This window comes from Pseudomyrmex gracilis, unplaced genomic scaffold, assembly GCF_002006095.1.
Source record: "Pseudomyrmex gracilis isolate BER0280 unplaced genomic scaffold, ASM200609v1 scaffold_11, whole genome shotgun sequence".
NCBI classification, from domain to species: Eukaryota; Metazoa; Arthropoda; class Insecta; order Hymenoptera; family Formicidae; genus Pseudomyrmex; species Pseudomyrmex gracilis.
In genome coordinates, this window is record NW_018020595.1 from 1,159,748 (window position 1) to 1,184,641 (window position 24,894).

General features: G+C 34.1%; 5 protein-coding genes across 11 annotated transcripts; 3 read left to right on the plus strand and 2 right to left on the minus strand.

Moving 5' to 3' along the window:
* Positions 1–13: 13 nt before the first annotated feature.
* On the plus strand, positions 14–3,603 carry LOC109863073 (m7GpppX diphosphatase). Of its 2 annotated transcripts, none has more exons than XM_020443262.1 (5): positions 14–151; positions 279–686; positions 787–932; positions 1,072–1,408; positions 1,539–3,603. In XM_020443262.1, the coding sequence occupies exons 2-5, from the start codon at positions 317–319 to the stop codon at positions 1,706–1,708; spliced, it is 1,023 nt and encodes a 340-aa protein (XP_020298851.1). In that variant the 5' UTR covers positions 14–151; positions 279–316; the 3' UTR covers positions 1,709–3,603. The 2 variants fall into 2 exon arrangements, with proteins under 2 accessions (XP_020298851.1, XP_020298843.1); XM_020443254.1 differs by lacking the exon at positions 14–151 and adding an exon at positions 191–215.
* A 3,483-nt stretch (positions 3,604–7,086) lies between these two features.
* LOC109863626 (macoilin-1-like) lies at positions 7,087–12,896 on the minus strand. 4 transcript variants are annotated; one of them, XM_020443966.1, is made up of 12 exons: positions 12,302–12,896; positions 11,468–11,609; positions 11,264–11,390; positions 10,968–11,097; positions 10,813–10,879; positions 10,500–10,698; positions 10,150–10,405; positions 9,825–10,055; positions 9,331–9,489; positions 8,408–8,686; positions 8,110–8,303; positions 7,087–7,919 (listed from the first exon to the last, which is right to left on the minus strand). In XM_020443966.1, the coding sequence occupies exons 1-12, from the start codon at positions 12,379–12,381 to the stop codon at positions 7,654–7,656; spliced, it is 2,130 nt and encodes a 709-aa protein (XP_020299555.1). In that variant the 5' UTR covers positions 12,382–12,896; the 3' UTR covers positions 7,087–7,653. The 4 variants fall into 4 exon arrangements, with proteins under 4 accessions (XP_020299555.1, XP_020299553.1, XP_020299556.1 ...); XM_020443964.1 differs by having other exon boundaries at positions 9,331–9,507; XM_020443967.1 differs by having other exon boundaries at positions 10,503–10,698; positions 12,302–12,895.
* Positions 12,897–13,094: 198 nt separating this feature from the next.
* On the plus strand, positions 13,095–14,696 carry LOC109863565 (stimulator of interferon genes protein). Of its 2 annotated transcripts, XM_020443837.1 has the most exons (2): positions 13,101–13,423; positions 13,832–14,696. In XM_020443837.1, the coding sequence occupies exons 1-2, from the start codon at positions 13,410–13,412 to the stop codon at positions 14,481–14,483; spliced, it is 666 nt and encodes a 221-aa protein (XP_020299426.1). In that variant the 5' UTR covers positions 13,101–13,409; the 3' UTR covers positions 14,484–14,696. The 2 variants fall into 2 exon arrangements, with proteins under 2 accessions (XP_020299425.1, XP_020299426.1); XM_020443836.1 differs by having other exon boundaries at positions 13,095–14,696.
* Positions 14,697–14,986: 290 nt separating this feature from the next.
* Positions 14,987–18,932, minus strand: LOC109863357 (eukaryotic translation initiation factor 4E-binding protein 1). Its single transcript, XM_020443611.1, has 3 exons — positions 18,341–18,932; positions 15,862–16,017; positions 14,987–15,600 (listed from the first exon to the last, which is right to left on the minus strand). Exons 1-3 carry the CDS (start codon positions 18,480–18,482, stop codon positions 15,551–15,553), a joined length of 348 nt encoding a protein of 115 aa, XP_020299200.1. The 5' UTR covers positions 18,483–18,932; the 3' UTR covers positions 14,987–15,550.
* Positions 18,933–19,282: 350 nt separating this feature from the next.
* LOC109863333 (transcription factor Dp-1) lies at positions 19,283–24,058 on the plus strand. Of its 2 annotated transcripts, none has more exons than XM_020443590.1 (11): positions 19,283–20,120; positions 21,281–21,399; positions 21,686–21,752; positions 21,843–21,940; positions 22,030–22,187; positions 22,292–22,451; positions 22,559–22,920; positions 23,006–23,088; positions 23,215–23,298; positions 23,376–23,634; positions 23,731–24,058. In XM_020443590.1, the coding sequence occupies exons 1-10, from the start codon at positions 20,072–20,074 to the stop codon at positions 23,600–23,602; spliced, it is 1,407 nt and encodes a 468-aa protein (XP_020299179.1). In that variant the 5' UTR covers positions 19,283–20,071; the 3' UTR covers positions 23,603–23,634; positions 23,731–24,058. The 2 variants fall into 2 exon arrangements, with proteins under 2 accessions (XP_020299179.1, XP_020299174.1); XM_020443585.1 differs by having other exon boundaries at positions 19,285–20,120; positions 22,030–22,220.
* The last annotated feature ends 836 nt before the right edge of the window (positions 24,059–24,894 follow it).

A 24,894-nucleotide genomic window follows, 5' to 3' on the forward strand; every position in this document is an offset into this window, starting at 1 on the left:
CATACGCCATTTTCGGGAGCGTCATTCTATCCTTATCACTCATTAGATATAAAACATAGAATAACGCTCGTGCGACACGAGTGATGTTCTCGAACGCAGCCCCCCGGACTCGACAAGTATGTCGATATTACAGATGTTTGCCGAGAGAAATGTTCGTATTCGTGTTGTTGCGTCGTGTCGCCGCTAGAAGCGCGCGCAAAGATTTATGATAACATGTAGGATATGTTCACATACTGATTATTTTGCATCTTGCTTTGGATTTTGATTTTTCTTTTTAGATTGCTGTGTCGACTTTTCAAGTACAAAAATTTTGACGATGGCGGAGATCACAGACAAATGTGCAAACGCTAATAACGAGGACTGTCCGCTGGCAAAGAAAGTTAAATTGGACGAGGAAAATGCGAATGAAAAAAAGACAATCGACGACAATACTAACGAGTTGAATCTATCGGATTTCAAAGTGGCGAAAATATTGCAAAATAATTGCGCGCGAAAATTGATATGCGTAGAGGGAACGTTTGAGGGTCGGGAAGGATCGGCAGTTGTTTTGCTCGAACAGAAGAGCTTTTCTTACGACACAAGTGTGTTGAAGAAAACTTTCTTCGACGAAGACACAACATTTCGCAAGATCTTCACTAACGATATCTACAGAACTTACATCTGCTCTCCGGCCAAGGATTATAACAGTACATCAATCTGTCACTGTTGATTATTTTGTGTAGATATCAATTGTAGATCGAGTTAACGTATTATTTACTTACAAACAAAATGTTTTTGTTCTTCAAGGCTTACAAGCGACTGTAATACATCCCGCCACACAGACTCATATTGACAAGTACAAAAAACAGGATGTATACATGATAGATGAAACATACGATCTTTATCAGCAAGTTACTCTTCCTCACATAGAATCGACAAGTTTAAGTTTAGAGGTACATTATTATATTTACTATGGAATGTTAAATTGCTTGTTTAGTTTTTTTTCTTCATATCTGCATAAAAATTCTTATTGAGGATTACTCTAAAATTATCTGAAAATTCTGGCTTATTTTTTATTTTATTTTTTTCTAGTGGATAACTAATATTTTGGAACACAAAGCTGAACAAGAAAGTGTTATTTATGAAGACCCTGACAAAGAGACTGGTTTTATATTAGTGACAGACTTCAAATGGAATAAAGAACCAGATACATTAAAGTTGTTGGCACTGCCATTCAAGAAAATTAGATCATTGAGAGAGTTGAATGCTTCTCATCTTCCTTTACTGAGAAATATACAAGATGCTGGGATAGCAGCAATTAATAAAAAGTTCAACATTCCTAAGTCACAGCTCAGGATATATTTCCATTATCAGCCATCATATTATTATCTACATGTGCACTTTTGCTATCTTATGTTTGAAGCTCCAGGTAAACTGTGAATAAAAAACTTTACAAATATTTGAAAGCAATAGAAAGATGTGAAATATGAAGAAAGAATACGTCTTAGTTTATAAATAATCCAAAAACATTTTTGTTGTAATTAGTTTTTTTTGTGTAGGAATATTTGTGGAGAAGGCACATCTTTTGTCAACAGTTATAAACAATTTGGAACTAATGCCGGATTATTATATGAAAGCAGTACTTTCATATGTGGTGTTTAAGGGTAGTCCACTTTATGAGAAATTTAAAGAGCACGGAACTTTAGAAATGTCATCATGTGAAACATAGTTGATTACACAATAAATAAGACTGCTTTTACCTTACAAGAATATGTAGTTATGTTTTATATTCATACATGCGGAAACACAAAAAAGAATTGAATCTATATATAAAACATGGACAGATCGTGTAATAGTATGGTAAAGGTAAATAAGAATAATAAAAATGTGCTTTTTATTATTTATATAATTTTTTACTTGTCACTTTTAAACTTTTTTTATTACTTTGTATCTGTGTACGATGATTTGACACATTTAGTAGAGAGCAGTAAAATATTTTTGAAACATGAGAAAAAAAGCTTTTTCATATAATACATATACATGTGTAGATATATCTGTGTATATGTATTCCTTTTGTTTCTTATTAAAAATTTTTCGCAATCTCGTGTCGTTTTGGCATAGACGCCGTTTAATTTTACGATATATGTATAATCAGTATTCATTTTCATATCCGAAAGTAAAGTGAAACCGCCACACTTTTTAATTAATAGGAACATGTAGATAAAAGTGCTTCAACATAACCAGGTATATTAAAATCATCCTTTTATATATTGTCAGCTAACATATTTGCTCATTCTTGTATTGCTCATAGTTACTAGTTTATATCGAGTATACATTTTATCTTGTTTTACAAAAAGAGAGATCGGACTGGCATTACTTAGAGGATCGACTTATGTCAATTTTCAAACTGATGTTTCTACAAGCGGAGATCATGTGTGTGTGTTGTATATGTAGAATTTATTTACTTCTTTCACTAAATATTTATCAAAAATAAACCAGAAATATCGGATTATATCGTCAATGGCATTATCAGCATTACAACCAACCGTGGCTTCTTCGGAATTGATTACTTCTATGTAAGCCTCTTGCATCTGGACCCATTGAGTGATACGTAACGTATAAAACAATATAAAGATTTGTTATTTCTTTGATAATCTACAAAAAAAATAGAAAAGTATGACAAAAAATCTTTTTATGTAAAATATTTAAAACGTACAAAAAAGAATTTTAATTACTCTTTTATAATTTATCCATCGCAGAAAAATTACTCAGTCTCAAAAGGAGAGTTGTAAAAGGAAATGTAATAGATTCTCTGTATTTTAATATGAAAACAAAAATCAATTATTTATATTCTACATGACAGATAGAAAATATGCAAAAGAATAATTTGTGCGTGTGTGTATACATGTATATGTATAAACATACATACAAATTATTGCAGCACCGGTCACAAAAGTTTCGTTAGAATAAGTTTTAATTTCAAGTTATGAACTAACTGTAGAAACGCATATATGATAATGATGTATATGAATAGTTTTGCAAGTTTCACCAAAGTTTTTCTCTTTAACACTAATTCATATAAGTGATATATTCAGAACATGTCAAAACGTACGTAGTTGCTCGATTAGGCATAATAGAATTATATGTGATATGACACACCTGTTTGTTTCATTTTATCCAAAAATGTTACAATATGTTAAAAATTTTCTCTCAACAATTCTGCACGTGTGTGTATATATATGTTGATTTTAAGTTTTACTTAAATTTACATAAGGGCATTTGCGTGTATGGTCGTGCGATATATAATGAGATCAATAACTGTTGTTGTGCCTAATATGCTACATCGTCTCGCTCGGCGATATAACTTAATAACTAAATAACAACAGAAGTAAGTACACAATTAAGTATCTGGAAGCGCATAAGACATAAATAACTAAGAAGGTCTGCGCGGATACTTTTTTCATTGGATTTGCAACTGACATTTTAAAACGGGAAAGCTTTTTACTGTCCTAGCTAACTTAATAAATTAGCTATATAATATCAGGGAACTTACAAATTATTTAGGAAGCAGATATCATATATTTAACATTAAAAGTACTTAGATTTTTTTGTTGTGGACTCATTTTCTTTCTCCCTCTTCTTTTCGCTTTTTTTTACTCCCCCCTCCCACACACACACTCTCTCTCTCTCCTTTTCTCTTTCATGCATAAACATATTCGTAAAGAGCGCTGAATAAAGTTTAATAATATAAAAATTAAGTACTTCTACTCTGTTATGTACGTCTTCCTTTTATCGCGTGAAATAAAATGTGTTTGGAAATAGCAAACTTACCTATGACAATCCGTTACCTCATCATTAATTTATTTTAATAAAAGAACATTATTAAGTAATAACTAAAATAATTACACATACATGCTTGTAAACTCACGTGGGTTATCATTGCATGTGTTCCATGCGTGTGAAGTACGAGTATACACAAATAAACATGTAAAGTGAATGTTTATATATATAACAAGTAAATTCATTAAAGGTAAGTTTATATATATATATATATATATATGCACAGTATAGGCATATGTATTTTATTCTTCTGTATGTGTAAAATAAACTTGATATCATAGTTTTTTCAATATTATTTGTATATATATATATCTCTCTGGAAGAGTTTAAAAGTAATCTTTTAAGTAATAAAAAAAAGACAAAAAACTACCCTGGTCAGGTACAAATATTTACTTGATCAAATCGTTGTCTTCTTGAGTTTTATTTTTCTTGTTTTATTTCTCTCGACAAACTTGTCGTTTTAGCACTTTGTTATCTGATCAAAAGTCTCTAGATATATTCTCGATACGCAAAGTAAAATAATTTTGTATAACAACACAAAAATGACTATGCCACGCAAGTGCCCTATTAGTTACAATGACGCGTTATAAGATGGTGTATCAAAGTTTCTTTTCCAGTAAATATTTACATATATTCATCATATTATTTCTCTTCGCTATGTTATTTGTGTACAAACAAATATAAACAAACGCAAGTTAATCGAAACTTAACAATTTATTTGCAAGACTAAAGATAAATGTAATATTCTGGACACTGGGACAATTCGGAAATATAGAAATGCATGTACGATTTTCTTCTCTTTTTCCCATAAACTAACACAACCATCGGACTTATTTTGATGCACACTAAGAGATACACGAATATAATATATATGTATATGTATATATGCGTATACATGTATATATATACATATATATAATACACACACACACACACAACACACATACACACAGTTATTAATGTATGCAAATTAGAAAAATTTACGTTTACATAACTTTTCTTAAAAAATAATAGATTAGTATATTGCTCTTTTAAGGGATGAAATAAAAACTTGATGTAACACACAACTGTGTTTGTATGTATATCAATGTGAGTTGTGTGTGCGCGCATACGCACGCGCGTGCTGAAAAGCCTTTACAACGTTATCTTTTATGTGGATCATCCGAGAAATGGACTCACAATTCAGTATCCAATGAGTCCAGATACCAAGTCATAAGTGAGTGCTTGAAAGGGTATCTTTTTTCCATAAAAGGCGAAAACTTCGAACGAATGTTAAATATCTAATATAAATATTTGTGCTTTGTAGAACTTCCTTCTTCGCTTGACTAGTTGGTCATGATCCACTACTAGTGTTCGTAAGTAAATTGTCATGACAGTGCTTCATATGTACAATTATTATGGAAGAATAATCTTGCAATAGTTAACGAGTTACATAACGTTCATAGCGTAACGAAACAAGTACTGGCTTTCTTGCGGATAAAATAAAAACATGTTTCTTTTGTTATAACATCAATTAATTATCGTAAACTGATTCTATTTTTATATCATCGTTTAATTGCTCGTAATGCCACACATCACATTCTCTCTTTATTCCATCTTTATAAAAAAGTTCTTCATAAGCCAAACAGAATCAACAACTTTTCTTAATTTCTATAAGAGTACGAATTTAGAGAAAAATCAAAATTATATATAACACACCTCAAGTAACACATAAATATTAAACCAATTGATAAATTTAGAATACGTATGCGAGTATTTAAAACTTGCACTTTGTGTACGTGTGTTGTACGATTTTCTGTATATTTATGTCTGCGCATACAAATAATTTTAACCAACAGATCTTACTAACATTTGCACCATGTACCTGCAATGATGCTATAATTTGTTATAGTCATGTAACGTCTTTTAATAATTTAAAAAAATAATTTTATATTCTAATTCCAAAAACAAAACTAATGAAACGCTACAGAAAAAAGTAATCTTCATACACAAACTTTTTTTTACATCATTTAAATACATGATTATTTATGCATAAAGTATAATGAATTAAATATTCTTTCTTAAATAAAATAATTTATATATATATGTATATGAAAAAATAACTTCGCTTTCTATCTTTGTACTCATAATAAAATGACCATCTCGTATTTATAGTCTTTTTTCTTTCAATATTATGGCATTACATAAATTTTATATCGGCATTTCTTGTACGCTAATTTTTAAAGTAATCAAATAAGGTCGTTTTTCTCTTCATTGTCAACAAATGTGTTTAGAAATCTCAAATCAATCATTACTTATCACTCAAATCTCTGTGCACTTTTACTTTCGCAAAAAGAAAAAAACAAAAAAATGTTGCGGTTTCTTCACCGTTTGAAAGCCAATACGTAAAAAATTTACTAAAAACTAAAAAAAGTACAAGAATTTAAAAGCATAGAAATATGCGCGTGAGAGATATCGGACATACAATCATCTTAAATAAAATTTGGCGTCGTGACATTTACTTTGATCCATCCTGGATAATAATGCTATTTCTTTGACTGATGTTGATAATGGCTATTTCTGATGATCTCATGACATAAAATGGCTCGACACACGCTAATGATATTTAAATAGAGTTTGTATGATGGACTAGCTTCAGTTATACGACTTGAATAAGAATGCATCTTTGACAAGTCATCATATGTTTAGGCATATGCTGCAGGAATATCATAGTACAGATGTATAAACTTCTTTAACATATAAATTCATTAATAAAAATATTTGTCGTATTAGTTTTTTCGCAATTTTATAAGAACGCTGGTTTTAAAGCAAGTTATACAATCAATATATCTCTCGCAAAATAATATTGATTCTTTACTGGTAGTGTATAACAATTTCTCTGTATGTTGCAAATTGTTATACTTCATCGATATTATTTTCACATTAGATATCGATCGTAAAAGTTGCTCAAAGCAGTTTTCACAATTGCACTAAAATCAGAATTTGAATGACAACCGATAAACACATAAATTATCTCTTATGCTTTATGAAAAGTCATTTTTATCTCATGCTATTACATATGAGAGATGTATTTTTTCTAAATATCTTCTCTCTTTCTTTCTCACGCAAGCGCGTATGAGAACATATCAAAAAAAAAAAAAAAATAAATAAAATAAAAATAAAAATAAAAATAAAAAAAAAACAAATCCAATCTATATCTCCTAAGTATATAGAATATATATATGTATATGTATAAAACATGTACATATATATATACACACGTATGAACATATATAAATTAACGATCGTTCACACAGTATATTATTTTGCAATTTTGCTAAGCATTGCTACTAATATTTAAACATGTGTTTTCTGTTTGTTCACTGGTACGTTATATATCTGTTAGATTAACCTGCAGCATAAACATTACAAATTAAATCTGTCACCAGATTTCCTTGACATTTTAGAACCCAGTGTCGTGTGATCATAAGTAATGTCAACGGTTTCAATTTTTTTGTTTTTTTTTTGAAAGAACAAGACACGATACAAAACATGTTTCGCGAAGTTTCTCATGGAAGACTTTTAGATAATTTCTTTGACATTGTGTGTGTGTGTGAGAGAGAGAGAAAGAGTAAGCGCGGACCCGTATATAATAAAACTCTATTGTCTTAAAAAAGAAGAGTGGATACACAAGATAGATTCAGTAACAAATAATAATAAATTCATTGTTTTTGCGAGCTCAATATACTCAAAGGAATTAAACAATATTTCCACGGAGAAACTTTTGAAACATCTTTTTGTAGAGTTGATGTGTGTATCCTACTATTGGGTTCTGAATGAAAGAAGTAGCAGTTCTTAAGCTTCGGTCGATGCTACAAGGGAGCTCTTAGGCGTGTACGCTGTCGCGTTCGGATCCAAATTCGACACGGTACACCCAGGACAGGGGGAACTTTCGTTTGAACGTATTTTTGTTCCTGCAACTCTCACTTCACTATTTAAACGAAGCTTGGACGTCGCGCAGGTTGGCGCTGGACCAAATGTGTCTTGTGGCATCACAGCTAAATCTTGCGCTATTTTTGTTTTTAACATCTCAATTTCTTTCTCTTGAGATCTGATTAAGCCTAATATAACAGAAAACAATATGATATATACTAGCAACAATCTTCAATGTACACTCCTTTGTTTTTTTGCGATTCTTACTTTTTTCTTTCTAATCATATTATAAAATATTGTAGTAAAGCTTACTTTCTGTTTCTAACCATATTGTATGTATTAAGAAAATATATAATATATACAAAAATATATACTTACTTTCTCGAATTTCTAATTGTCGCTTGACTTCGCCGAGTGCCGAAAAAAGATCAAGTTTTATACGTGTTTCCGCACTCAAACTATTTTCCAAATGCGCGTTTTTGTCTTGTAGCGCATTGAGTGCAGCAACCAAAATTTCAGATTCTCTGTGATTTTCTTGACAACGCGCCGCATCTTTCTCCAGTACATTACACCTGATGTCAATATGAGAAACATATGTTTATGTTTTGATGATTTGAAATTCTTTAAAATTATCTACGGTTAATTTATATACAGTAAAATATAGCACACTTCTTACCTCTCTTCTTTCGATTTAAGTTCACGACGCAGGTTCTTAAGATCCTGTTCCATTTGAGATCTACGATTTTTACACGCATCAGTACATTCTTGTCTAATAAGTGGAGGTGGTGGCGGTGGGATTGCAGAACGTGCCTCCTCGGCAGCCCGTCTTGCCCTACGCTCGGAAACTAAGGACGCCTCACATGCAGTCCGTTGTTTTCTTTCTTCCGCAATTCGTTTTTCTAACGATGACATTGTCTGTTTATCCAGTTGACGCGCTGTCACTAGACCGTGTAATCTAAGATAAAATTTATTTATTTATATTTTACAATCAATGTTTTATTGAGAATACAAGTACTGTTTCAATGATGTTTTAATTGAGAAAAAATATAGTAATGTTGATTTCCAAATCACGTAATTTGTCTGATGCAGATATATATTCAACACGAAACAAACAATATTTATGTACCGTAGACTTTAGGTTATGTTATGTTACATTTACATAAAGGTTTTTGTTCTTTTTTTACCCTAAAACTGAATTCAATGAAAAATATATATAGAGTCGGTTTATCTTCAATTAATTTAATGGACCGATTAAATATCAATTATGGTCGGTCAATTTTAACGGAATAATCAGCCGATTAATTTAATCTGATAAGATGATAAAACCGATTCTTACACTCTCCTCGGAATTAAATCCTTAGTTGTGAAAATAAATAAACAATAAACTTATTACAATAAGAGAGATTAGAACTGTTAGCGCGTATATGATAATTTTAAGTGCGTGTATGCGTACATAAACACAAGCATGGACAGTGCTAAAGAAAAGAGCTTTCGATAAAATATCCTTTTTTCTCTTACAGCCCATTTAAGCCTGATGCAACAAAAAGATTTGAATAGAGTATTAAAAAATATTTTAATTTAATAAAATAACATACTTACTTGCTTTGTAACTGATCGTTATCATGTTGGAGCTGTTGAATATCGCCTTTAGCCTGACGCTCTCCACTGAGTAAGGTATTAATTTGTGATCGTAATTCTTGTTCTAATTGTCGACTTGACTGCAAATCTGATTTCAAGCGTTTTATGTCTGCTTCAAGCCTGCGACACACCAGTAACCTATTTCAATGACAAATTATGCAGAAGAAATTGATGAGATCTATTAAATACACATATACATGTATATAAATAAATAAATATGTATATAGTGCTGTAAATTGACTATTTAAATAACAGAGTACATAAAATATAACAAGTCTTTATAGTGTTAAGAGAATATACATAAAAACATACACACGCGCGCGCGCGCGCACACACACATGTATATAAAACACTAATAATGTTATTACAATTTTCACCAGTGTTTTTGTAGATTTATTAGTAGAATTCCTGCAGTAACTTGTTTCGTGAAAAAAGTGTTTTTCATATCATAATACCTTTGGTAATAATCTTCTTGTTGCTTTTGTTGTTCTGCAGTGATGTCACCTGTGTTTTTAACTTGTCGAGTCTTACGTTCACGTTGGACATTAGTCGACGATGAATCTCGACTTTCCTTCACGTTGTTCCATTTTACTGAACCGTTTGATTGCGATTTTATAGTAGCGTGTCCATAACCTTTGATGGATTTATCCTTTTCTACTTCATTTATGTCAAAATCGTTTACAGATCTATTTTGACATATTTTCAATTAGTACTTTTTACGAAAATATAAAAAAATAAATACATATATAGTTATTCTTATTAATCTAAAATTGACCGTACCCCACTTTTTCAATGATTTGTATATCATTGTGTGATACTGCATTTCCGTTACTGTGTATAAATTTCTTATCACCTTTGTCTGATGGTGAATTATTAGATATACTGTGTTTATTATGCTGTTCTTCTTGCTTTTCGCTCTTGTCTAAAGATTTTCTATGAGTACTTTTAGTAGCACTTTGTGCTTGTGATGTAATTTGGCTATTATTATGTACTCCACCATTTTGTACGTTTGTCTCTACAGAATTATTATGCCCCCCTAAAAAAAGCAAATAACAGTGTCAAAATGTTCAATTAGGATAAAAATCTTTTTATATTAAAAAGAAAAAACAATATTGATACTAAATACAAACTACCTCTGCTTTTTTCAGGGCTTGGATTATATTGTGGACTCAATTTGTGAGTTTGGCTTTTGACATGTTCTATCGATGCGGTAACATGGTGTGTCAGTGTGTGCGCTTGTATTGACATATCTTCTGGCTCCGCAGGCAGTGCTTGTTGCAATAACTGCAGATAGAACTCGTTCTCTTTTGCCACATCTTTCTGTTTCTTCTGTCAAGCAAACATATATCAAGATGTACAAATATTCATCTATGTGAAAAAATATTGACATTTTATACATATATTCTTATAATAAATTAATATAAGTTTGAGCGGGAGACATACCTGCCTCATTCTGTAGCCTATATAGCCTTTAAAACCAAAACCCAATGTAACTACAGGATAGCCAATGCTGCAAAACATGTGCATATAAATTACTTTAAAGATTTGTTTATAAAGGATTTATATTAATCTTATAAAAACAAGATGAAGAACTATACCAATGTGCTGCAAATGGCCGGCAGAGGTCTAGATGAAATGGCATATGACGCAAGTCACGCAACCGCACTGCTGCTTCTATATATAGAAATAGCAACCATAGTGTCACAGTTGGTAGACACACTCCCTTATCTGTACAATATTAAATTTAATTATTCTTCGTTATTCATTTTACAATATATTCTAGTTTCTATAATTGCATATATAATACATAAACAAGAAGTAAAAGATCCTATCTCGGATCGGATAAATATTTAATGTAAAATAGTTTAAACATCTTTGTTTTTCTGTCACATACCTGTGTGCCAAACATATTGCACCCAAACATAAGTGCTGGCAGCAAAAAACAGCCAATGCACAGGGATGAAAAAGAAGCAAATCATGTCTGATGTGAGTGCAATACAAATAAAAAATACAGAGAAGGCCTGAAAAAAATATAATATACTTTTGTATTATTTCCTAACTCCACAATAATTTATTATTATATAATATCAATATTTACCAAGCCTTGATATTTAAAGGAATCGTAAACGCTTCGGAGGAGTAACCAGAACGGCCATAAAAATTCAAAACGGAATTCCAACATGAAGTCTGCCAGAATCACCATGGCCCATATTACAAGAAACTTCAGATAAAGCAAAGTACTGTAACAAATATCATTGTTATTAATGCATTAAAAAATTGCTACTTGCCAAATTACATTTCAAGAGAATTATCTCTCCATATCGCATGTTTTATCTATAAGCAGTTCTTTCTTTTTCTTAATCTTTGTTTTTATTCAGCGTAATATCAAACAAATGATTAGATAGCAAAGCGCATAAAGTACAAAAAGGTATACAGTTGAAAAACACAAGAAGCTTACATAAGACTACAATCTTTTGAAATAAGGAAAAAAAAAAGAATCTAAGAAGAATCAGTTGACTATCGAGTCTGTTCCATCTTGTTATTGTAATACTTGGCTGCAAATATGTAGCACATGCAGCATTCAAGTATGGTGATATATATGTATATATAAGGAGATGCGAGATGGCACATCGGAATTGAAAGCTAGAGAAAGACAGAGAGAAAAATGATGAAAACATGAACGTTTACAATATGTGTGTATCGGTGTTCAGTCTGGACACACATAAGTGTCAAGCGGAACCGGGAATCGCGCCGATCGTGTCAATTCGGCGTCGTGATGCTCGGTTGAACGCGTGACGTCTGTGCTGCGACCCGACTCGCGGTCGCGGCGGGATTTTGGTTATTTTTTTTTTTTTCGCGAGTAATGGCTAACATTTCCTCTCGTGATGCACAGAAATATATACACTCGCATATGGCGGGCGCGAAAATTTACCTTCCGTAGATTCCCTCGGCGAGCTTGTTGCGTTTCAAGGGCCTCCGAAGCTTACCGCACTCGACATTTCTCCTCTTCATATTCCTCGACACTTTCACCACCAAGCAAAGCGACGTTACTCGCGGCGCGCTACGGTAACAAAAAAACTCAGCCGCGGCGGCTAGCAAGCGGCGGGTATACTTCTCGTCTGGCGCGGAATATACACGTTCGCGTACGAAAAAACTCGGGCTCTCTCTCGCGCGCGCGACTTCTATCAGTCTCTTTTGTTGTCATTCGCCTCTAGACAGAATAACAGATTCGAGGTCTCACGGCGGTTTACCAAGCAGCTGATTGGTCCATCGCGGGACATGGCGCTTATAATAAGCGACGAGGAATCACCTGCCGTTTATTAATTGCGCGATGCAGCGCGACGTGCCGCACACGCGTTCGAGACGGCCAATGTCGTTTCATGAAAATCGCAAAATTGTTATTCTCGCTAAATCGTGCGACAATTCGCTTTCCGATAGCTGATTTCTCTTTATCATATACACTCTCTTTCTCTCTTTTCTTATTCGATCCTTTCGTTCTCTCTTGCACGCACGATTTTACATCTACGATTTCGGGGTCTCTACGAGCCTTTATCGATCGTAGATGTCACCCGACCGCGCTATGGTCGGTCCATCGGCTTGTTTCGCGCGCGTTACCAGCGCCGCCGCTGGCAACACGCGTCGTCGTTCTTCCCGTCTTTTTTTTTCTTTTGCCGCGCTCTTTTTTTCATCGGCCACATGTGTTGCTGAGACCGCGTTCCGATATTCACTGTCGGTACTGAAAATCCATAGCACGTGTGACGTCAAGTATAGATCTTTAGTACTGGCAGTGCATATCGGAACGCAGCTCGATAGTGTTTCTTGTACAATACATATATATACAATCGTCTGCAGCTGCGCAAAAACCGGTAGAGTATTGTATGCGTATCTTTGTATATATCGAGAGGTTCCGCGAAGACTATCAGACGGAGGTTATCTCGAAGACGTGTCTTCCACATATTTGTCAGATTAACGCAAACTTGTGGACGCAATTTCCAAACGAACGATAGTTGGAACAATAACAATAAACTGTGATTGCAAAAATGGAAAACGAAAGGTACTCATCTTACAATCGTAAATTAAAGATGTATTTGGCGCCAAGCATTCTTCTGACTATCATTTTTGCCTTTGCCGTATACAAAGCAACGAAAGACAGCATTGTAACGTCGTTAGTGACTACGTGTTTCATTACGTCTGTATTTCTTGTGAGTTTTCTGTGTTGCGACGCGGTGCTGCGTCTGTGTCACACACTGATCTTGCTCGTGGATCAACAGTCCGGAGAAAGTTTCTCAGCAATGAGTTACATCTTTCACCTGAACATTGCATCTATAGGAGTTGGTGTCATCAGTGTGATTATATTTCTGGGACTAATAATTATTGTCCGGGAAAATCCATTTAATTACATCTGGCAATTTGGACCTTACATAAATATCCCATTGATGATATTTTCTTTCTGTTTGCTAAGGATGACAAACTTGGCTAAGTGGCAATCATGTTCTCTTGCTGCCATGAAAGGACTAGATTATGGTACAGGTATGGCGTACAGTTACTATTATGGGTATCTACGATTGGTTCTACCATCTACAGGAACCAGAGACAGCAAAAGCATCAATGAAAAAATTGAAAATTTTGAGGACAATCATAATGTTAATTTTACTGTTCACAAATTATTTATTTTGATATCATCTTCCGGATATATCCCACCAGATTTAAAAGAAGCTTCTCAGTGGATGGAGAGTGCAAGTGAGCTAGAAGAAGAAACACGCAATAGAGCTGGTAATATAGGTAGAAAATATCGCAACAATGTTTACAAGATATATCCTGGTGGATTAAAACCAGGCGTTAAACCCTATTATGTAGTGGCAGAGGGTGCCTCACCTTTACTAACATTTCATGAAGTAATACAACATAATCATCCAGAATCTGAACTATTTAAGAGATATAAAACTGAGATTATCAAGACATTTTATGAAAAGTTACAAAATATTTTGCAAAGTAATCCAGATACTAGAGACTTATGCGAATTAATTTACTATAATGATTATGACTCTAGTGGAGTAAAAGTTAATGTTGGAGAATTAATTTTAGAAAGAATATATAAACTTCGGAGCTCTTAAATACAACAAAAATAAAAAATTGTATGTGTTAACAAATTCTATCACACTGTACAATATTACATCTTTGTTACCAATGTAATTTTACATGTATAGATATTTATCAGAAGCATTTTATACAGTATTGTTCAGTACAGTAAGTGATTATTGTAAGAACACAAGAGTGTGTATATATATATATGTATAAGTGATTTAAAGTTTATATAAATTTATATCACGATTTTATGCTTTATGTTATTTTGTAATTGTTTATGTTATAAACAATTACAAAATATATATAAACAAAGAAAACATTATATTTTATATTTTTATACTACTAGAAAATATTGTAACAAAAACTTTTTATATTGATATTGTCTCTATTTTCATTTATATATGTATAAGAACTTTATCTTCTCGAAATGAAGAAAAACTTTTATTATACATACATTGTTTTTTAAGCTTCTTTTTTGTGCCTATTTTATGCTTTCTAAAACTTTGTACAACAAGAAAGTAAAATATATGTATACGTATAAAATGTATCATTTATTCACATATACAAATTTCTTAAGAAACATTACAAAGTATTGTAATTCATTCTCATATCATGGGAAGACGTTTTAACTCTTTTTAAAGCGTGCTTTAACGAAAAAGCTCGCTATGTGCGGCGTCCGCAACTGACAATTACGATTTTCATGTCGAATATATACGTCGTCCGTAACAGAGAAATTTTCTGACGACGAATATATTTGCCGTCCGCACAAAAAGTTGAAAAAGTTAAAGACTGTTCACATGATTATTTTTTATGAGCATTTATATATGTATAAATGTACGTGTTTCTTTAATTAAGAATCAATATTTAAATTTTTACTATTTGCGTATAATTCATATGAAAATAAGAAGTCGCTTATCGATGAACATCATCTCTTAAGGAAACTTGTAATTCTTAATAGAATCACTGGCTAAAGGCACACGATTACAAAGTTTCAACCACGTGCTTTCAATTGTTGTAGAAGTGATCTACAACATTTTCAAATATATGGCTGCAAACATGTAGAGACCGTCACATGAACACAAGAGATTTGTTTTGTTCACATGTCCATTTCGAATTGCTCTGGAGATTCCTCGATCACCAAATTGTCTGTAATGTCACAAACGTGAGAAAATCGCTAATATGCATAAATAGTAAATTATTAAAATATATATATATGTATTATCACACACACACACACACACTTAACCGACTGGCCAAAACTTAGACGCTTTGCCAGCAGCAGCTATTTACTGAAAACTTATTAATCAGCTTAGTAACTACTATTAATAGCGTATCAATAATGAAATTTCTATGTGGTGACTTCATTTTCTAACCGGTTGATGAAGTATTTCTATAAATTAAACTGACCTTTATCAGCAGTTTTAGAAGTATTTCTCGTGATAGTTGGTGTGGTGCCCTTTAACAATTCTGGCGGTATGGTCAGCGTATTTCGTGGCGGAGTTCGCGATATAGGAGAGTTCCGCAAATTCATCAGAAATGCACGTTCGTATACGATACGAGTTCCTGCATAAAGTATAAAAGATTTTATCATCTACACTTATTATTTATATAAGTTGTAGATATAATGCACGATGTAAAAAATAGTAGAACAAAATGCTGTTACAAATGCTTTTTCTCTCAGGAGAAGAAAAATAGACTTCACCTGAGAAAAAAAAACAGTAAAACAAATAAAGATAAAAAACTAAAAAAAGAAGCAGGGTAATATAATAACATGCAGAACTATACAATATACAAGAATCAGATCCGACAGCTATAAAACGGCCACATATACGTGTGATATCTATTTTTACACAAATGTATTTCTGTACTAACACCTACCTAACGTGAAAGGGGTGCAAGAATCGGCGAGATTCCCAGAATAAGAGATTCGTATAATGAAAGTAAAGAAATATGAAACAAACTTCAACTATTGTTGAACCTCAATAATAAGAATTTCTTGCGGTACATTTTTTCTACTTAAAAAATTACAATATAACGTAAATACAAATAATATAATCGAAAACAAATCACGTTGCACAATGCGCTCGCTTGCAAATTACGTAGCTTGTTATTGTTTACCCCGTTCAGGTATTATGCGATTGAACGGTAGATTTGCAATGCGTTTGTCGTGAGGAATATCGGCTGCCGTGCGTGCGATAAAGCTAAAGTTATCTCGAAGGCCTTCGTCGTTTTCGCACTTGTTTTTCGAAGCGCCGTGACTTTTAGCGCGTCGTGGCCAGCGTGGCGCAGCGATAAAAGTATTATGCGTCACCGATTATACATCGGATGATGTTGGGCTGGACACATACGCTCACAAACATTAATTCGACCTTGGCCGTTTTGCCAGATCGGTCAGAAATTGTGTGTAAAGCGTTTATGAAAGTGTTACGAAATAAGCGTAACCCAATCTATTGATATTCTATATACAAAAGAGACAAAATATATTATCAATTCGAAACTCGTACGTGTGTGATTAATTTTTAACGCGAAGATACTTTGTTCGATAAAACTTAATTGTAAAAAATGATAAAGCAAGTAGAGACACAAAAAAATGTTGCTGACATTTTAAAAACTAAATGTTCTGCGTTTTTTCCTTTTGCGTATGTATTACATACATATATAACTTGTTTACTCGACTCGCCTTTTCTCAATTCCCTTCTCTCTCTTCCTTTCGATGACGCAAAGAAAAAAATAAAGCGCGATAGAGGCTATCCTTTTATGTGACTGAAACGCAATAGTTTACACCGCGTATTATTTGTAGATTAAATTTGTCTCGTAAGTCCACGTTACGTTAGACAATCAAAAAAGTTTTAGATATAATTAAACTTAATTCAAAAAGTAAATTAATCAAGTGAGATTCGTCTCTTTTGAAATAATTGTTTCGTTAAAAACAATTAAGTTTTCCCGTTTCTCTCTTGCTTCTATTTTTATTTCTCATACCTCTCGAGAAGGTGTGCGTAAAAAAAGCAAACTTTATCAAACAATATCTGTAATACAAAAGAATCATTATCGCAAACAATATCTGTAGTACTGAAAAATCATTATCGCATGTGCAAACGTTATCGTGGCGCGATAAAAATGAAAGATTGCTGTAGTTATACAAATATGAAATGTATACAACGCAAAACATTTTCAACAAGTTTCACGCACACACAAAAAATTTATACAAATTCCAAAGTATGTGCAATTATATAATCGTTTGTTATCGAATAAAATGCGTGTGCGCGCGACAAGAAAAATGAATAATCATATATCGCGCCAGACTTGAGACGCATTAATGGCGCGTAAATAATAACGTCCTTGATGACGATTTGCACGTGTGCATTTGTTTATCGAGGCCAAACCGACACCAAACAGTATCAACAATAATATTTCACATGTCTCGTCTTTTACTCATCCATTGAAAGCAGATGTGCGACAATTTGTTAATCACATGTTTTTTTTTTTACCAAAGATATTTGCCGTCTCCTATCTTAATTTTTCCAAAAAACAATATACATGTATATTCAAAAAGATTAATAATTATGAATCAAAATGTTTTGGAATATGAAGTAAAGAACTATTTTCCGTACTCGAATGCACGCCATGCTACCAACAAGTAGCATTACTTTATTTCAAGTTTATCTAAATTTATGGATTAAAGTGCTAAGATATTGCAACGACAGTTTTTTTTCATGATCATGCGTAGAAAATGTGCGCAGAGTTAATTACTAGGAAGCACATTGCGGTTATTCCAACAGCTTCACTAAAGCATCAGAAAAGTTAAAATGTGGAAAAAAAAAATTGATAAGAGCTAGAAAGAGAGAAAGAGAATAGAAACACACACGCAAAAAGCGATTACACTGACCTCCCGGTGTCGTGGAATAAAGCGTTCCTCCAGGAGTGGACGAATAATCAGCTGGAAGCTGATTGGGATCGTGGATGACGATCCTCTTGGATGGTATACTCTGACTCTGAGTAGCCTGTCTGGCGATGGGAGATGCTGACATTGTGGTCTTTTTTTTATATTTTTCGCGTCAATTCAAGAGAAGAAATCGACTTTCTTCGCGCGTTTTTGTTCCCCCTAACTAAGTTCTACCAAAAACAAGGTGTGATGCGTTGCTCGTGGCTTCTCCACCCGTTAATAGGGAATAAGTGGCACCTGCTTCGCGTGACGCAAAATAGAAATGTGCACGCGTGTGTGTACACGTTCAGATCGACTGGGTTTCTTTTGGGTCGGCAGAATCGACTAATTCACACACGATCTAAAATAAAAGTTATGTGATCGCGATAACGCCGTCGCACTCAGCGAAACATAACCTAAATTTAACCCCGCTTATAATCCTACAAGATAATGCAAGATACAAGCTAGAGATTAAATTGCAATCTTACGCAAAGTGTAAGAAAACGACGAATCAGCATTCGCTTATATAAATCCATCCACCTCTCTCGTCAGCATTTCGGTGGGGGTAACAGCCGAGAGAAGAATCGCCGCGAGAAATGGAGAAGTGAAGTTGCTTCAGAGATAGAAGAGTCTCGAGAGCGCAGTTTTCTCGTTTCGTCCACGAGCGCCGCGACGTTCACGTTTCGCACATGTGAACTACACAAACCAACCGATAAAGAATATTATCTTTCAAATTAAATTGATTCTATTCCGTGCTGCGTGCGCGAATTGATTCGATATATATATATATCGAGAATCGAAATATCGCGCGCGCTTCGATATGCTCGGATTGGCGGGCAATCGTGGCGGACGCGCGACGCGTGGACATCGCGGCGCTTGTGTACGGTGACAGTTAAAACGTATCCGTGGCCGGTCATTCTTTCTGTGGCTACGTAGTTCAAAAGGACGAAAACAGTTCTCTGGGGCTGCTCTATAGTAAAATCAACAATTGCCAAACAATCCTAAACGCCGCTAATGATAAAGGCGTGTATGTATGGAATTTGGTGTACACCTGACCGGCGCTAAATCATATGGCAGAGGCGGAAAAAAAGTTTGATTCCGTGCGTTCGCACAATTAACAACTGACTACTGTCGCGAAAAAACGAAACGTGAAAGAACTTTTCTCTTGGCGAAACGATTCAACGCTAATCGGTGTACGCGCAAAAATTTACGCTTTGAGAGCGCGACGGTAAAGTCCGCAATACGCGTAAATGCGCGCGGCGCATCGGACAGAAGCGCCGCAGAAACGTGGAACGAGCTGGCCATGTGACAGGCGGCCGGCCAATCAGCTGTTTGGCTTTGTCGTGCCGCCAAGCTCATTTCCAGTCCGTGTGCACGCGGAAAGCTGCGAGCACCGAGTGGCTACAGGTAGAATCGCGATTAGTCTGGGTTTGTGCGAATTATGCGCGGCTGATCGCGATCGAGAGAACACCAAATCGCCACAGCTGACAAATCGAGGCGTCCGCTCGTCACGCGTCACCCCGCAAATCGCCGCCGTAAATGCTTTTATATGCGGAGTCGCCATTTTGGTGATACGGCGAGCCGACGATATTTGAGGCAAAGTGGGTAGCCCTATGATCGTTTTATTTTTCCCGTGTGCGCGAGCTAACCGCGGAATCCACGCCAGCCGATCGACGGCCTAACAACGCCCTGGACATGACACAACAAAATAAAACCATGAACTTCGTGATACACGACGCCAACGGTGAGTGGGATCCACGATGCGCGCCAACGCGCAGTCGGTACAACCACGCGTAACCCTCGCCGCGTTTTCCACTTTTCCATTTTCCCGTTCGACGGCCCTCCTAAATGCTTCCCGTCGTGGCGCACACCGACCGCGAACGATCCCTCGCCCTTTCTGCTCCGCCAAAATCATGACTTCCCGTGCGAGAATTCGCGCACGCTTTCTCTCTCGATCCGGGGTTTTGTCGGTGGCAAAAACAGTCTTGCTGCCTTGTCTCTTGATGCTCTGCCACCTGATCGCATTCCTTGTTTTTCGGTTTTGTCACATTTCGACTTTGTTGCGATGCACACAGCTATTTCCTTGATTCGCGAACAGGATACACTTTTTTTGTCCCATCCAAGAACTAGACTATTTTGTATTCTGTCGAAACTGTTTTTCTTTTTGTAACATTTGAGTTCTGTTTCGTGAAATGTGGCATTAATACACTTGCAGGATACTGTTTGTTAGTCTTACACAAAATTGTACAAATTTGTTATGCCTGTGTGTATATTTACAAGTTCATTTCTCTTAAAGTCTTGTATCTTAGACAAGTGTCTTTCTGATTTCACATTTTCTATGATGTCTTATGCGCAGACACAAGAAACATGTTTCTTTTTTATCTCCACATATAGTGTAGACTTCTAAGACTTGAGTTCTATTAAATACTTTGTACAAACTTACAATGTCTCTATCATAAGAGTAAATTTTTCCTTATAACTAATCATTTCTAGACATTTGTTTTCTGCATAAGAAATTTATAATTTTATATCAACTATATGATTATGTGCATATAAACATACATATATAATTACATTAGTTGTCAGAAGAAAATTTATAAAAACATTTAATATGAATTAAACATTGTTTACATACAGTAATATGAAACTGTTTTAAACACATAGATTTATTTTCTCTATTGAATAATCAGTTTTATGCTATTTACAATAATGTTTTTTTTGGTTTTTGGATAATTTTGTAATTTAATAAGTGCAAATAAAGAATTGAATATTTAATGCATGAAAATTGTAATGTTATAGATATGTAAATAAATATTTTTAAAACATGTTGATTAGAAGAAGTGAATATTCTGTAACATCTTATGAAAAGTATAAGTAAATTATTTGTTATGTTATTTATTGCAGGGCATCAACAGTTGATTAAATTAGTGCAGAGTGCACCTAATAAAGCATTAGGTGGTATTGTTAGCACAACAAATACAGGTGGCCTTAAAGTGTTTAAAGCTCCCAATCAAGAAGCACAGGTAAAATTTTAATTTTATAAGTTATCTATACACACATTTACTTTTATATATACATATATGTACATATGTATATAGTATGAATACACATATCTATAGAAATTGTAATAACATGATTGTTAGAATAAAAGACATGTACATATATATCATATACTTCCCTGTAAGTGTATTTCTAAATAGATATGAAAAAGAGTGTCTTTTATTTCTAATATAACTTAATGTAGTTATATAAAATTTGCTGTAATGTACATAATTACAGCAAATACTATGTACATATCGTTACAATTAGGTTTTACCATCAAATGCCCAAGTTCTGCGAACTATCAGTCTACAGAGCTCATCTACACCTGGCCAGAGTAAGTTTCATGTAAAAGTCACTTTTACAATTTTTTACAAAGAATTACATTTTTTTTTTTTTTTTTTATTGTATTCTTCTATAATTACAGGACTGGTAACAATACCTTTGCAAGCTGCTAAAATGACTACACCAAAAACAGGAGAACCAGTAATAACAAAAACAATACAGCTGACTCCTACACAAGTGGTAACTCTACAATACTTTATGACAAAATCTAACGAAAAAAATTACATTTCGCAGCAACTTGATTTGAAATGTAATAAATTTTTGTATAGACTGACATAAAACAAGCTATTGTCTCGCAACAACAGCCGCAGCAACAGCAGATACAGCAGGACGAGCAACAACAGTCTAATAATTCTCAAACCAGCAAGGATAACAATGGCAAACCTTTTATCAGTCCAATACTCGATCACAGCGGATCCAGAAAAAGGCAAGACGCTGAAACCGGCGACTTCGTGCCTGAGTAATATGAGTTTTCATACAATGTGCGAGCTATAGTACAATGTCAATTTCTACTGTTCTTATGTATTACAGTAAACGAAGGAAAACGGAAAAGATCGGCAAGGGATTAAGACATTTTTCGATGAAAGTCTGCGAGAAAGTGAAAAAGAAAGGCACCACTTCTTACAATGAAGTGGCTGACGAACTCGTTGGCGAATTTACCACTGCTCACATGAATTCTTTGACAGATCAGGTACATATCGTGCTCCGTGATATCCGTACAATTGAAAAAATAACATTTTTATTTTGATTGTTGTAATTCAATTAAATTTGCACACTTAAATACGAATTTTTTTTTAGCAATACGATCAGAAAAATATCAGAAGGCGTGTATATGACGCCTTGAATGTTTTAATGGCAATGAATATTATTTCCAAAGAGAGGAAAGAAATTCGATGGCTCGGATTGCCAACTAATTCGTTGCAGGAATGCGTGGCATTGGAAAAAGATAAGAAGAAAAAGATCGAAAGAATCAAAGCCAAAACGCAGCAGCTGCATCAACTCATCCTTTCTCACATTTCTTTTAAGAACTTAGTCGAACGTAATCGTTTAAACGAGAGTCTTCGCGGGCCACCAAAGCCGAATTCTGCCATACAGCTGCCATTCCTTATTGTGAATACCAGTAAAAAGACTGTCATAGATTGCAGCATTTCGAATGACAAGTACATGTTGCACATCTTAGAAACTAGTAATTAATCAATAGTACAGATAAGAATTATTTCCAGTTATCTTTTTTTTTTTTTACAGAACTGAGTACCTGTTTAATTTTAACGATAAGTTTGAAATTCACGACGATATTGGAGTTTTGAAGCAAATGGGTCTAGCTTTCGGTAAAACATTGATTTCATCTTTTTTTTTCTTTTTTTGTAAACAAGTTATTCTTTTTTATTTCTCTCTCGATAAGTGTGTATTATATAAAAAGATATACAAATATTTTTATAAAATGTTTTCTTTAGGGTTAGAAAAAGGGGAATGCACCGAAGAAAATCTACAGAAGGCAAAGCTAATGGTTCCAAAATCGCTGGAAAAATATGTGGAACGTACGTTTGTCTGTTGTGTCCTGTAAGTGTGTGCAGACTTTTAGTCAGCTTGTCTAAGAAGCCGACAATTGTTGTAGAAATGGCATCAGGAGACCTTGAAAAGTTTATTCCAATAACTATTCCGGGTCCGAGTACATCGATGGACGATTTAGATATAAAATTGGAGGGTTCACGGCCGCCGTCGTCATCACACACTTCATTGTCGGAGGATCCTTTATCGCCACAATATTACTCAGAAGATGACGACGATGAGGAAGAGAGCGATCAAGACGATCAAGCCGATAGTGATCTCGAAGTTAAGTAGCACCCCGAATAACTTCAAAGGCTAGACTCAGGGTTTGTATAAATTCTTTTGTTATTCTCAATATGTTGTTTATAATTTTTTTTAAAAACAGAATTGTTCTTCAATATGTTTTCTGATGAATTTTTCAGGATACTCGCCACTATCATCAGCGATGTTAACATTAATAATATTGCCGCTGTTGCCAACGCGTTGTCTTTACCCCCGGTCGCCAGTTTTTAACATGCATCGAGCAAAGATGTAGAGTTAATGCACGAGTAATTATCACAGAAACGGAGAACAAATCCGTCGAAGAAATAAGAATGATCAAAAAAGGAAAATTTATATTGATTGGGGCCAAGGAGAAAACTTTTAGCAAGTAATTGGGCCGAGAAAGTTGTTGGCAAATCTAAGAGTGGCTCTTTTTTTCGCATCAAGTAATGAAACTAGACACGATGCACGCGTGTAGAGTGAACAGAGTAAAAAAACAAAAAAGAAAAAAAAACGAAATAGCAAGATGACTGAGAACACAATGGGGTGCTATATTTTAATTGTGCATCGTCATACGAGTTTATATGATTAGCGTCTATGTACTATAAATTATAATCTCTCTTACAACACAGTATATCAATATTATGTGTAATGACCATTACTCATTTTCTTATGGCACGTTTATAATAACAAACTGTCTGTGGTAAGCAGTAAAGCGACAAACAATAGATGCAGGCACACATCTGACTCGAATTAAAAATACAAATAAATTGTAATGATGTTATAATATGAAGTTTGTAGTTTGTGAGTTAGTTTCTCGAGGAGAAAGGTTAAAAGTATTGAGTTGTTCGGAAAAAACTAGCAATTTTTAATTAATTATATGACTGCAATCTTATGAAAGTTATTATGATCATGAAAATTGTCACAATCTACCTGCAAAGATAACATCGAAACGTTAATCAAACATAATCAGCATTAAACAACGCAGAAGTATTGTACTTGAGAGTTTGCGAAATTATTGCTTTTAATTTTTCTGCTACAAATAACAGCGAAATTTCCAAATAACTTAATACTAAATAATATTATATAAGCAAGAGTTTGCAGTAGTTTTATGCAGCAAACTCCAAAAAAAAACATTTTTCATATCGCTATTACACAATTAAAGACTGCATTTAGCAGGAAAAAATTATTTTTTGTTAAACAATTTTTTTATTTTGGAAGCGGAAGACAGTCCAATGAGTTGGCCTAGACCAGCCGAGTTTGAATCTCGCCGCCTCACTTCTCGATGGTTCGGTGTCCATCTTATCAAAAATTGCAAGTCCACG